At 44.6% G+C, this 11,660-nt stretch overlaps 1 protein-coding gene across 6 annotated transcripts in view; it reads left to right on the forward strand.

The window, feature by feature from the left end:
- LOC109900721 (protein FAM184A) overlaps nucleotides 1-11,660 on the forward strand; it is a 103,297-nt gene that overhangs the window by 44,779 nt on the left and 46,858 nt on the right. For all 6 annotated transcript variants that reach the window (XM_031837151.1, XM_031837149.1, XM_020496492.2 and 3 more), the window contains 3 exons: nucleotides 2,718-2,853; nucleotides 6,138-6,319; nucleotides 8,331-8,516. In XM_031837151.1, coding sequence (XP_031693011.1) covers nucleotides 2,718-2,853; nucleotides 6,138-6,319; nucleotides 8,331-8,516 — 504 coding nt within the window. The remainder of the gene's footprint in view (nucleotides 1-2,717; nucleotides 2,854-6,137; nucleotides 6,320-8,330; nucleotides 8,517-11,660) is intronic.

Consider the following 11,660-nt stretch of genomic DNA (forward strand, 5'->3'; position numbering starts at 1 on the left):
TATCACACGATAATCCTGGGTTCGAGGGCCGTATTGCTTTTATAAAATGGTTGGCAATATATTTAAAATATTAACATGTTTTAATTTCATTTTAATGAGTACATTTGTTTTATTTCATCCTTCCATCAGACTATATAGTCCAGGCAAAAAAACAGTTCTTAGTTCTGAAGTTGCTAACCAAACAGACTGGTCGTTAATTCTATTCTCATGTTTTCATCTGTTGTTCATTCTATTCATTCCATGTGGCTATGCTAACTAGCAGAGGTTCAATGATGATGAGAGACAACGATGACGAGATAAATCATTTATAAATAGGCAACAGCCAGCTGATTGTCCAATAAAATATTGCTAGGCTAACGTTACTTCTCCTTTGCTAGCTAGCTAGCTAGCCAACTAAAGCTAACACACTATCACATCAAGCAGCTGAAATAGCAGCAAACTATTTGCACTTTAGTTTGTTTTACCTTTGGATATATCCAAAGGAATTGCAATAGAAACGTTCTCATTATTCTGATGAATGAATTCGCCTGGCTCAGAGAAGCTGTCAGTCTCGTCACATTCATACGTGTGGCACGGTGGAGATGGCAAAAATAACTTTGCTTTGACTCAGGGAGGAATGTACCCTATAACACTGGTTATTACAGATATTCCCTTTCAGTCAGCCAAAGGCCTAGTCTCTGTAACATGTATTGCTGGATCTTTGTTAGCTACTTTCTCTGAATGTATTTTAATGGATCGCTCCCAGGAGCTCTTCCAGTCAGTTTAGTATGGGACGGGTGCTCAGGTGTGACACGATGATATCAGTCATGCCGCCACAATTTGATTTTTCATTAAGGGAAACAAAACAAACTGTGAGGGTGATTAAAGCGTGTCCTCTCCACCTAAACAGCTCATCACACACACACACCAGCAACTGCTCATCAGGGAAATCATACCACACGGACCAATCAGAATGCATCCCCTCTCTTACTCCTGACAATATGTTTATTTGACTTTAGCTAGCATGGTTTGTCTCTCTACAAAACATGCAGATGTTATTTAAAATCAAATGCTTACTTACAAGCCCTTAACCAACAATGAAGTTCAAGAACTAGAGTTAAGAAAATATTTACTAAATAAACTAAAGTAAAAAATTTATTAAAAAGTAACACAATAAAATTACATAATAATAAAAAGCCTATATACAGGGGGTACCAGTACCTAGTCAATGTCCATGGGTACAGGTTAGTCGAGGTAATTTGTAGGGGGGGCTATTTGATTAAATGTTCAGCAGTCTTATGGCTTGGGGGTAGAAGCTGTTAAGGAGCCTTTTGGACCTAGACTTGGCGCTCCAGTACCGCTTGCCGTGCGGTAGCAGAGAGAACAGTCTATGACTTGCGTGACTGGAGTCTTTGATAATTTTTGGGGTCTTCCTCTGACACCACCTAGTATATAGGTCCTGGATGTCAGGAAGCTGGGCCTCAGTGATTGGGCCGTACGCACTACCCTCTGTAGCGCCTTATGGTTGGATGCTGAGCAGTTACCATACCAGGCGGTGATGCAACCGGTCATGATCAGTCCATGATCAGCTCTTTTGTCTTGCTCATGTTGAGGGAGAGGTTGTTGTCCAGGCACCACACTGCCAGGTCTCATCGTTGTCGGTGATCACTGTTGTGACATCAGCACACTTAATGATTGTGTTGGAGTCGTGCTTGGCCACTCAGTCGTGGGTGAACAGGGAGTACAGGAGGGGACTAAGCACACACCCCTGAGGGGCCCCGGTATCTATAAGGATTGACATCTTAGTTATTTAGCAGATGCTCTTATCCAGAGCGACTTACAGGAGCCATTAGGGTTAAGTGCCTTGTTTAAAGGGATACTATGGGATTTTGGCAATGAGGACCTTTATCTACTTCCCCAAAGTCAGATGAACTCGTGGATACCATTTGTATGTGTCTTTCTCCAGTATGAAATAAGTTAGCATTGGCTCGCGAAACTACTTCTAACTAACTTTAGTGCAATAAATGGAAGTTTATGGGTATCTGTTAGCATGCTACGTTAGTCTACTACCTTAGCTTCCTTCATACTGAATACAGAGACATATAAAATGGGGAATTACATAAAAGGCCAATGCCAAAATATTCCTTTAAGGGCACATCAACGGATTGTTTTTCATCTAGTCGGCTTAAGGATTCAAACCAGCGACCTTTCGGTTACTGGCCTAATGCTCTTAACCTCTAGGCTACATGCCTCCCTGCTTCCTATTGCCCCACCAGACAAGTCAATATATTTACATATGCATTAGAACTCCACTTCCATATGGACTATATTCCCATGGGAAATGTAAATCTAAGTGACTATTTCATGGCCAGTCCTTGAGAGCAGTAGAGAACATGCACCATACTGTAAAAGCTGTCCAATTAAGAATGAAAAGTGGCTAGTTTCTCGAGCTCTACATCTCTACAGAGAGAGTGCAAATGCAGGAAAGAAAAAAAGAGAGCGATGGAGAGAAAGTTAAATGATTATTAGAGCATATGAGCGAGTGAGTCGTGTGTGTGTGTATATATATATATATATATATATATATGTATATATGTATATATATATATGTGTATACTGTTTCATTGTTCTGGCAGAGAGAATGAACATGGGTCGGGAGGTTGACCCTGTGTTATGCGTGTCTGTGCCTCAGGAGGGTAGGCTAACCTGTGCTCTGTGTGTCTCTGTCTATGCTCCAGGAGTTGAGCAAACAGCTGGACGAGGTGACGCAGGATGCCGAGATCGTGGAGATTCGACAGAAGGAGGCGGAGTGTGAGCTGGAGGCCACCAGAGATCGTGTGCAGCAGCAGGCCACAGAGATCCTCCTCAAAGCCAGTGAGTTAGCATGCCACCCTCCTCCCAAGCCTTTTTATCCTACACTCTACACTATCCTTCTCTTCCCCTCTTCTTCCCTTCTTTCTCTGTTACAACCCACAGTACCGCACTACCTGAACAACACTAATTAACCACAATTTGAATAATGACCCACACCACTCTTAGTCCAAACTTGATTTCCCCCAACGTTTAAGTCTATGTACAGTTGAAGTCGGAAGTTTACATACACCTTAGCAAAATACATTTAAACTCAGTTTTTCACAATTCCTGACATTTATTTCCAGTAAATATTCCTCTGTCTTAGGTCAGTTAGGATAACCACTTTATTTTAAGAATGTGAAATGTCAAAATAATAGTAGAGAGAATGATTTATTTCAGCTTTTATTTCTTTCATCACATTCCCAATGCGTCAGAAGTTTACATACACTCAATTAGTATTTGGTAGCATTGCCCTTTAAATTGTTTAACTTGCGTCAACCGTTTTGGGTAGCCTTCCACAAGCTTCCCACAATAGGGTGAATTTTGGTCCATTCCTCCTGACAGAGCTGGTGTAACTGAGGCCTCTTTGCTCACACACGCTTTTTCAGTTCTGCTCACCCATTTTCTATAGGATTGAGGTCAGGGCTTTGTGATGGCCACTCCAATACCATGACTTTGTTGTCCTTAAGCCATTTTGCCACAACTTTGGAACTATGCTTGGGGTCATTGTCCATTTGGAAGACCCATTTGCGACCAAGCTTTAACTTCCTGACTGATGTCTTGAGATGTTTCTTCAATATATCCACGTAATTTTACTCCCTCATGATGCCATCCATTTTGTGAAGTGCACCAGTCCCTCCTGCAGCAAAGCACCCCCACAACATGATGCTGCCACCCCTGTGCTTCAGGGTTGGGATGGTGTTTTTCAGCTTGCAAGCATCCCCCTTTTTACTCCTCATCAGACCAGAGGACATTTCTCCAAAAAGTACGATCTTTGTCCCCATGTGCAGTTGAATACCGTAGTCTGTTTTTGTTGTTTTTTTACCCCATTTTTTCTCCCCAATTTCATTGTATCCAAATGGTAGTAGTTACAGTCTTGTCTCATCGCTGCAACTCCCATACGGACTCGGGAGAGGCAAAGGTCGAGAGCCACGAGTCCTCCGAAACACATCACAAGACACCCCAACCAAACCGCACTGCTTCTTGACACAATGCACATCCAACCCGGAAGCCAGCCGCACCAATGTGTCAGAGGAAACAACGTACACCAGGCGACCTGGTCAGCGTGCACTGCGCCCGGCCCGCCACAGGAGTTGCTTGTGCGCAAACGGCCAAACTCTATATAACCCGGACGACGCTGGGCCAATTGTGCGCCGCCCCATGGGCCTCCCGGCCGCGGCCGGCTGCGACAGAGCCTGGGCTCGAACCCAGAATCTCTGGTGGCACAGCTAGCACTGCGATGCCTTAGACCACTGCGCCACCCAGGAGGCCTAGTCTTTTTTATGGTGGTTTTGGAGCAGTGGCTTCTTCCTTGCTTAGCGGCTTTCAGGTTATGTTTATATAGGACTCGTTTTTACTGTGGATATAGATACTTTTGTACCGGTTTCCTCCAGCATCTTCACAAGGTTCTTTGCTCTTGTTCTGGATTTGATTTGTACATTCATCTCTAGGAGACAGAACGCTTCTCCTTCCTGAGCGGTATAGCGGCTGCGTGGTCACATGGTGTTTATTTATACTATTGTTTATACAGATGAACGTGGTACCTTCAGGCGTTTGGAAATGATTTTTTTTCTGAGGTCTTGGCTGATTTCTTTAGATTTTTCCGTGATGACAAGCAAACAGGCACTGAGTTTGAAGGTAGGCCTTGAAATACATCCACAGGTACATCTCCAATTGACTCAAATGATGTCAATTAGCCTATCAGAAGCTTCTGAAGCCATTACATAATTTTCTGGAATTTTCCACGCTGTTTAAAGGCACAGTAAACTTCTAACCCACTGGATTTGTGATCCAGTAAATTATAAGTGAAATAATCTGTCTGTCAACAGTTGTTGGAAAAATGACTTGTCATGCACAAAGTAGATGTCCTAACCGACTTGCCAAAACTATAGTTTGTTAACAAGAAATTTGTGGAGTGGTTGAAAAACAAGTGTTATTGACTCCAACCTAAGTGTATGTAAATTTCTGACTTCAAATGTATATATCAACAACTTCAAGTCATGAAATATTAAAATAATGTTGGTTAAAAAAGTTTTTGCACCAGTTTGCATCAGATATTTTCACAGGTACACAGGCTCAAACCTACTGTATATAGGCTTCCAGCTATTCTCAATTATGTGTCACGCAACTCTTTCCTTTTCACTGGTATGATACATTCCCAGTGGATGGCAGAATGAACCAAAACCCAGATAGACGATTTTAATTCATTCTGGAGGTAGGTAGCTCCAGCTTCAGCTAGCGTACTTGTTGACAGGAGATTGTGCTGTGACAAATAACTTCCCCGGTATCCCGGCAACAGAGGTCCAGTGTGCTCTGCAGCCTCAGCTCTGCTCCGAGACCTCTTCACCCCCCCCCCCCCCCCGGCTCTGGAATGTACCCTGATGGGGAGAGGGCTTACATAGACCCCCTCACCTAGCTCTTACCTAGCCCTGCAACATCTGTTGTGGTTCAACCTGTCATACCGTGGTCAAGGTATACATCAAGGACAGAGAGAAAAAAAACTTGTTTGCCTTTGTGTCTGGAATTTTCTGTGGTGCCTATTGTGTAGCTGTGTAGTACTGTATATATCTGCAGCCCCATGTTTGGCATCAGACACAGAGAGGCTGCTGCTGCTGCTGAAAACAGCTGTTGGAGAAACACTTAGAATATTAGCATCACGGCTACTTGGGCTAATCTGAACTGCTGTAACATAACTGTTTAATGGTGAAATGGTGTATCCCTGCATTAATGGTAGCCCAAGGAGGTGTTCAAATTAATTACACCTAGTTTAAGGCGTGCTGCACTTTGTACGGTCTATACTGCAGCCAGCCCTGCTGTATACTCACAGCCATGCCTGTGTGATCTCATTTGATTATTAGTGATGCCTTGCTGCATCAATATTTCATCTGGCAATGAAATACTGGCTCACCGAAACGTCAATGTTTAAACAGTACATTGACCCAGGGCAACTCTCTATGGTTATACTGCTGTTACAGGTAATGTCATTCTAATAGCCCTGTCTGGCTGGACTGTTTGTCACTGTGTTCTCTCTCTTCATCTCTCTCTTCATCTCTCTCTATCTCTCTCTCTCTTCTTCTCCTCTGCAGGTCACATTGGCAGCCTGCAAGCCACTCAGATGAACCACGAGGCAGCCATCCGGGACCTGGAGTCTGAGAAGTCTCGTCTGAAGGACAAGGTGGTCCGTCTAGAGGAGGAACGCGGGGCCCTCCAGAACAAGTCCCAGGCACTGGACGACAGGCAGAGGCAACAGATTCTCTCCCTGGAGAAGGTGAGCCTTCAGGGGTGTGGAGGGAACTGTATTTCTGCCACTGGAGCCTGGACTTGTCTGAGGACAGACTCTTATTCTGCACCAGCTCCTCTAAGGAGAAAATATTAGGTTTGAACGTGTTTACAACAGATCTCCCCAGTTAAACACTGCTTTACTGGCCATCAGCTGCTGCAGGGCCTAAATCCACCCCTCCATGTTTAATTCACTACTAGTTCTGAGCGATTAGTGCTTTGTGAGGTCGGTTTGACTATTAAAAAATAATCACGGTTTTCGATTTGTGTTTCAATAAAAAACAAACATTAAATGCGTTATCAAATAATGACATAAAAATTATTTTAGAGGTTTCCTCAGCCATCACCTGCCTTCTTCCTGACAGTGGGTTGAATGCTGTAACAACACAGAATTATATGAGCCCCATGATGGTAGTGAATGCCCATTACTGCTGGACACTTATTAAACCATCATTTATTCACTTACTTTACTTACTTTAATAAAATATTGCAGTTGTGTATATTACTTAGTTTTTTTTGTCTTTTCTTATTTTTCATTCCGTCATCATCTGATCTCTGCTCAGACAGTAGCAGCCAGCCAGTCAACCATCTAACGTTATCTCACGTTTCTGTGGTAAACTAGGTTGATTATTTGCCTAATGAAAACTTCCAATCAGCCCAACGTCCCACATAGTTCTTGACAAATTCTCTCGTGAATAGTTTGATTTCTCCCTAGAGAAAACGGCGCGTTGAGCTCACTAACTAAATGGAATTCAAGTAATTGAACCAACGTCGGTCAATTAGTTGTTAAATAACCGAAAGGAAGCTCAACATTTTGATTAATGGCTCAGCGCTATTCACAAAACTCAACATCTTGGAAAGAGAAGTTACTGGACAAAACCATTTTTTGTTGACGTTTAGCTGATTATTTCGATTTAGGAGACTACACTTTAGCTGTAAATAGACATCCATTTTGTGTCACAATTCGCTTCATATATCTCAACTATTAGCCATGGCTGCTACTTCCACTATAGTCAGCATTTTTCTTTCAGCCATGCTTTCTGGTTGTAAAATAGCATTTAACTTCAATTATTAATGTCAGATTACACATATAAACTCAGATCCTACGACTAAGCATTTAGATGGCTCCTTGGAAAGTCCTCTGTGCTCTCAGGAGTTACGGAGCCCTGAAATATGCATGGCTTCTGAACACACGACTGCAGATGGTCATGCTCCTTATTTACCAACAGTAGAACCGAAGACAAACTGCACTTCCCCTGTAAATGAATGTCAAGTATAATCTATTTTTCATTCATCGTTTACATTATGGTAAAATGTACAGTTGAAGCTTTCGCAATATGCCGTTCTGTCATGACGATATCATGACTCCCAATCACGGCCGGATGTGATACAGCCTGGGTTCGAACCAGGGACTGTAATGAAGCCTCTTGCACTGAGATGCAGTGCCTTAGACCGCTGTGCCACTCGGGAGCCCTAGTCACTTTTACCGCAATGCTGTAGCCTGAAAACCTGACCTCATCTCTCCAGTTTCCAGGAAATCTTCTGTTTTGTTTTGTTTGCCATTACCATAGCCTTGAGTTAGGTGTTACTATGGCAACCTGCTGTGAACGGAGGTGTGAGTGAATTGTGCAGTAATCCACTGGGCCACTGGCATTCTGAGAAACGCTGCTCTCTCTCTCTTGTCTGGTAATAGAGGCCTCTCTCTCCGTTCGTTTTGGCTTGCTGCTTGAGCCTCATCTCTGAATGGGAATAATGTGTCAGAGGGGATTTGAAGCATCTTCAGCTTCAGGCTGTCACTTTCAAGACACCAAACAGCCGTTCACATGTTACCTGTATGTGACTGACTCAAGCTCACTCAAATGACTCAAAGGAAATAGAAATAAGACAGTAATGAGTTTAGCATTCTGTTCACAGCTGGGTTTTAATAAAACTAGAATCAAACGTCTTTTGCTTAACACAGGGCATACTGTCATGGTGTTGTGTCTGTGTTGTTCTGTCAGACTCTACGGGAGGAGAAGCAGATGTATGAGAAGGAGATGGTAAACATGCGTGCCAAGTACGAGGACGACGCCGCCCACTTCAAAGAGTCACAGACCCGGGCGCTGGAGGAGCTGTCGAAAAAACACCGGACCACCCTGGAGAACACACAGACTACTGCCGAGACGGAGAGGAGCTGGCTACTGGCCGTAAGAAGAGTGTACACACACACACACACACACCTTAACACTGCACTGAATCTACGCAACACACACACACACACACACAGCAGTGAAACTGTACCTACACACCTCAGCAATGGGATGGGATTGGGATTTCCACTGCAGAAACGATCACTTCACCTCCAAGCTATGAGTTGCTATGATTTGGCTATTGTTATGGATAGCAAATGGCCTTGGCTTACGGGGTAATACATTATCTAATTGCATTATTGTGCATATCTATACCAAACTACACTCATCTGCTCTTGCAGTGCACGGTGCCATTACAACCACCCTAATGAACCAAGTCACACAGGATCCAACAGCAAGACTAAAGAACAACAGTTGAAACAATGATTCTCTTCTACTAATTGAATGTGGGGATAAGAGAAAAGGTCAATGCTGAGTCTGAACCTTATTATGAAAGCCCAATGATTACCAGTTTGAAATAGGTTTTTAATTCATCACGGACTACAAACAGCTGGTGGAACCACTCTGTAGAGACCGAGAAAGAGAGCCGTGGAGAGCCAGAAAGAGGGAGAGGAGAAGGGAGAGAGAGAGAGACTCATTACCATGGGCAGAACAGCTTATCTTTCCTCCAAGTCCCTCCATGTCATTTGCATGCATGAATTCCAGGCTTTTCTGTGCTGGTTTGGCTCTACAGCTTGTCAGAGCTACTTGTCAAGGCAGTCCCATGAGTGTTGAGAACAGCTCTATGCTGCTATAGCTTTGACTACCCTCAAGTGCTGCCTTCCATTCCACACAACACATAAGTGCTGACACTATGGATGTCTAGTGGTTTAAAATCATACAGAAAGAGATTGGTTATATTGGTTGACAACAGACCCATCCAAAAAAAATCTAGTTTCCTTGCTGTAATGTGGTTTGTCACTAGTCTCCCTCAGCTTTTAGGGCCCTGTTTTGCTCAGTTCTTGATGAGGTATTTCTCTCTGTTCAGCCTTCTCTGTATGAGAGCCCAGTGCAATGTACCTCCACCATGTCTGTTTCTCTCAGGTTGTGTCTGTGTGTCTCAGGTTGTGTCTGTGTGTCTCAGGTTGTGTCTGTGTGTCTCAGGTTGTGTCTGTGTGTCCCAGGTTGTGTCTGTGTGTCTCCCAGGTTGTGTCTGTGTGTCTCCCAGGTTGTGTCTGTGTGTCTCAGGTTGTGTCTGTGTGTCTCAGGTTGTGTCTGTGTGTCTCCCAGGTTGTGTCTGTGTGTCTCCCAGGTTGTGTCTGTGTGTCTCCCAGGTTGTGTCTGTGTGTCTCCCAGGTTGTGTCTGTGTGTCTCAGGTTGTGTCTGTGTGTCTCCCAGGTTGTGTCTGTGTGTCTCTCCCAGGTTGTGTCTGTGTGTCTCTCCCAGGTTGTGTCTGTGTGTCTCTCCCAGGTTGTGTCTGTGTGTCTCTCCCAGGTTGTGTCTGTGTCTCTCCCAGGTTGTGTCTGTGTGTCTGTGTCTCCCAGGTTGTGTCTGTGTGTCTCCCAGGTTGTGTCTGTGTGTCTCCCAGGTTGTGTCTGTGTGTCTCCCAGGTTGTGTCTGTGTGTCTCTCCCAGGTTGTGTCTGTGTGTGTCTCTCCCAGGTTGTGTCTGTGTGTGTCTCTCCCAGGTTGTGTCTGTGTGTGTCTCTCCCAGGTTGTGTCTGTGTGTGTCTCTCCCAGGTTGTGTCTGTGTGTGTCTCTCCCAGGTTGTGTCTGTGTGTGTCTCTCCCAGGTTGTGTCTGTGTGTGTCTCTCCCAGGTTGTGTCTGTGTGTGTCTCTCCCAGGTTGTGTCTGTGTGTGTCTCTCCCAGGTTGTGTCTGTGTGTGTCTCTCCCAGGTTGTGTCTGTGTGTGTCTCCTAGGTTGTGTCTGTATGTGTCTCCCAGGTTGTGTCTGTGTGTGTCTCCCAGGTTGTGTCTGTGTGTGTCTCCCAGGTTGTGTCTGTGTCTCTCAGGTTGTGTCTGTGTGTCCCAGGCCTGTGTCTGCCTCTTTCCCAGTGTGTTCTCTGTGTGTGTCAGGGCCCAGAGCTCTGCTGCCTCAGCTCCAGTCCTGCAGGCAGTAGAGCAGTGCCTAGCACCCACGCCTTGTTAAAAACTACCATGACAATTCATCTCCCCACCCCGCTCTGCTCAGCCCAACCACTCAAACACACACACACACACTGTTCCAGGACTTGCCTATGCCGAGGTGTTGGAGATGCTGACAGAACCTGGCTCTCACTCTATTAAATAATTACTCTTTTGTTTGTTTTCTATCTGCTTGAAAACATCTGCTGCAGTGACATGACTAAACTGTCTGTTTTGATATCCCTGACTGATAACATATTCAATTAAAGCACTCAAAAGACATGCACGATTGACTCAGCCAAAATGCAATTAGTCATCTTTTTATTTCTCAGCTCGGTAGCTGCCAAAGGCTCCTGTCAACTCGTCCCTCTCCAACATGGTTGCATGATTTACTCTTTATGTAATAAAATACCGGCCAAATGACAGATGTTGGGTTAAGCCGATGTAATTAGCCAGTCCCTTGTTTATATCAGGGCCGGCCAACCTAACACCATTGTGGCCTCTACTCTCTGGCAATTTGAAGGATGACAGTGGCTTTCCTCATGGGCTTTGGAATGTGTGTACGTGCGTGGCTGTCTCTGACACACAATGACCCTGTTAATTCTTCATAGTCAACACATTTTCCACTGTTTCTCCTTCTTGTTTTAAATGGGAGGAAATGGAGGTAACGACCCCTCTTGTTCTTCCACCAGGATGCTATTTGAGCTCCGGAGTCTCATCGGCAGAGGAAGACTGTGATTACACCTGTCTGCACCTCACCAGCTGCTTTCAGGAACCTTATCTCAGGCAGACAAACGTTGGTCGATCCCGTGTGTGTGTGTGTGTGTGTGAGAGAGAGAATTTCTCTATCTATCAACTCTGCTCCTCGCTCTCTCAAATGGGAATGGAGAGAGCGGTGAAAGGAGAGCATAATGAAATGGGTCTATGTTTGTGCGGCGGTGAGTCATTGTAGTCGCAAAGAGCAGCTTGACAAGGCCATGTGGCGGCAGCTGACATCATATTTTGGGCCAACTCCCCCAGGCTCTTCCTCTGCAAACAGCAGAGAGTCATTTTGTCGTCAGCACCAAGGTGTGGGATGGACTTTTTAGTTTGGACACTGA

Source organism: Oncorhynchus kisutch, linkage group LG12 (assembly GCF_002021735.2).
Source record: "Oncorhynchus kisutch isolate 150728-3 linkage group LG12, Okis_V2, whole genome shotgun sequence".
Taxonomy (NCBI): Eukaryota; Metazoa; Chordata; class Actinopteri; order Salmoniformes; family Salmonidae; genus Oncorhynchus; species Oncorhynchus kisutch.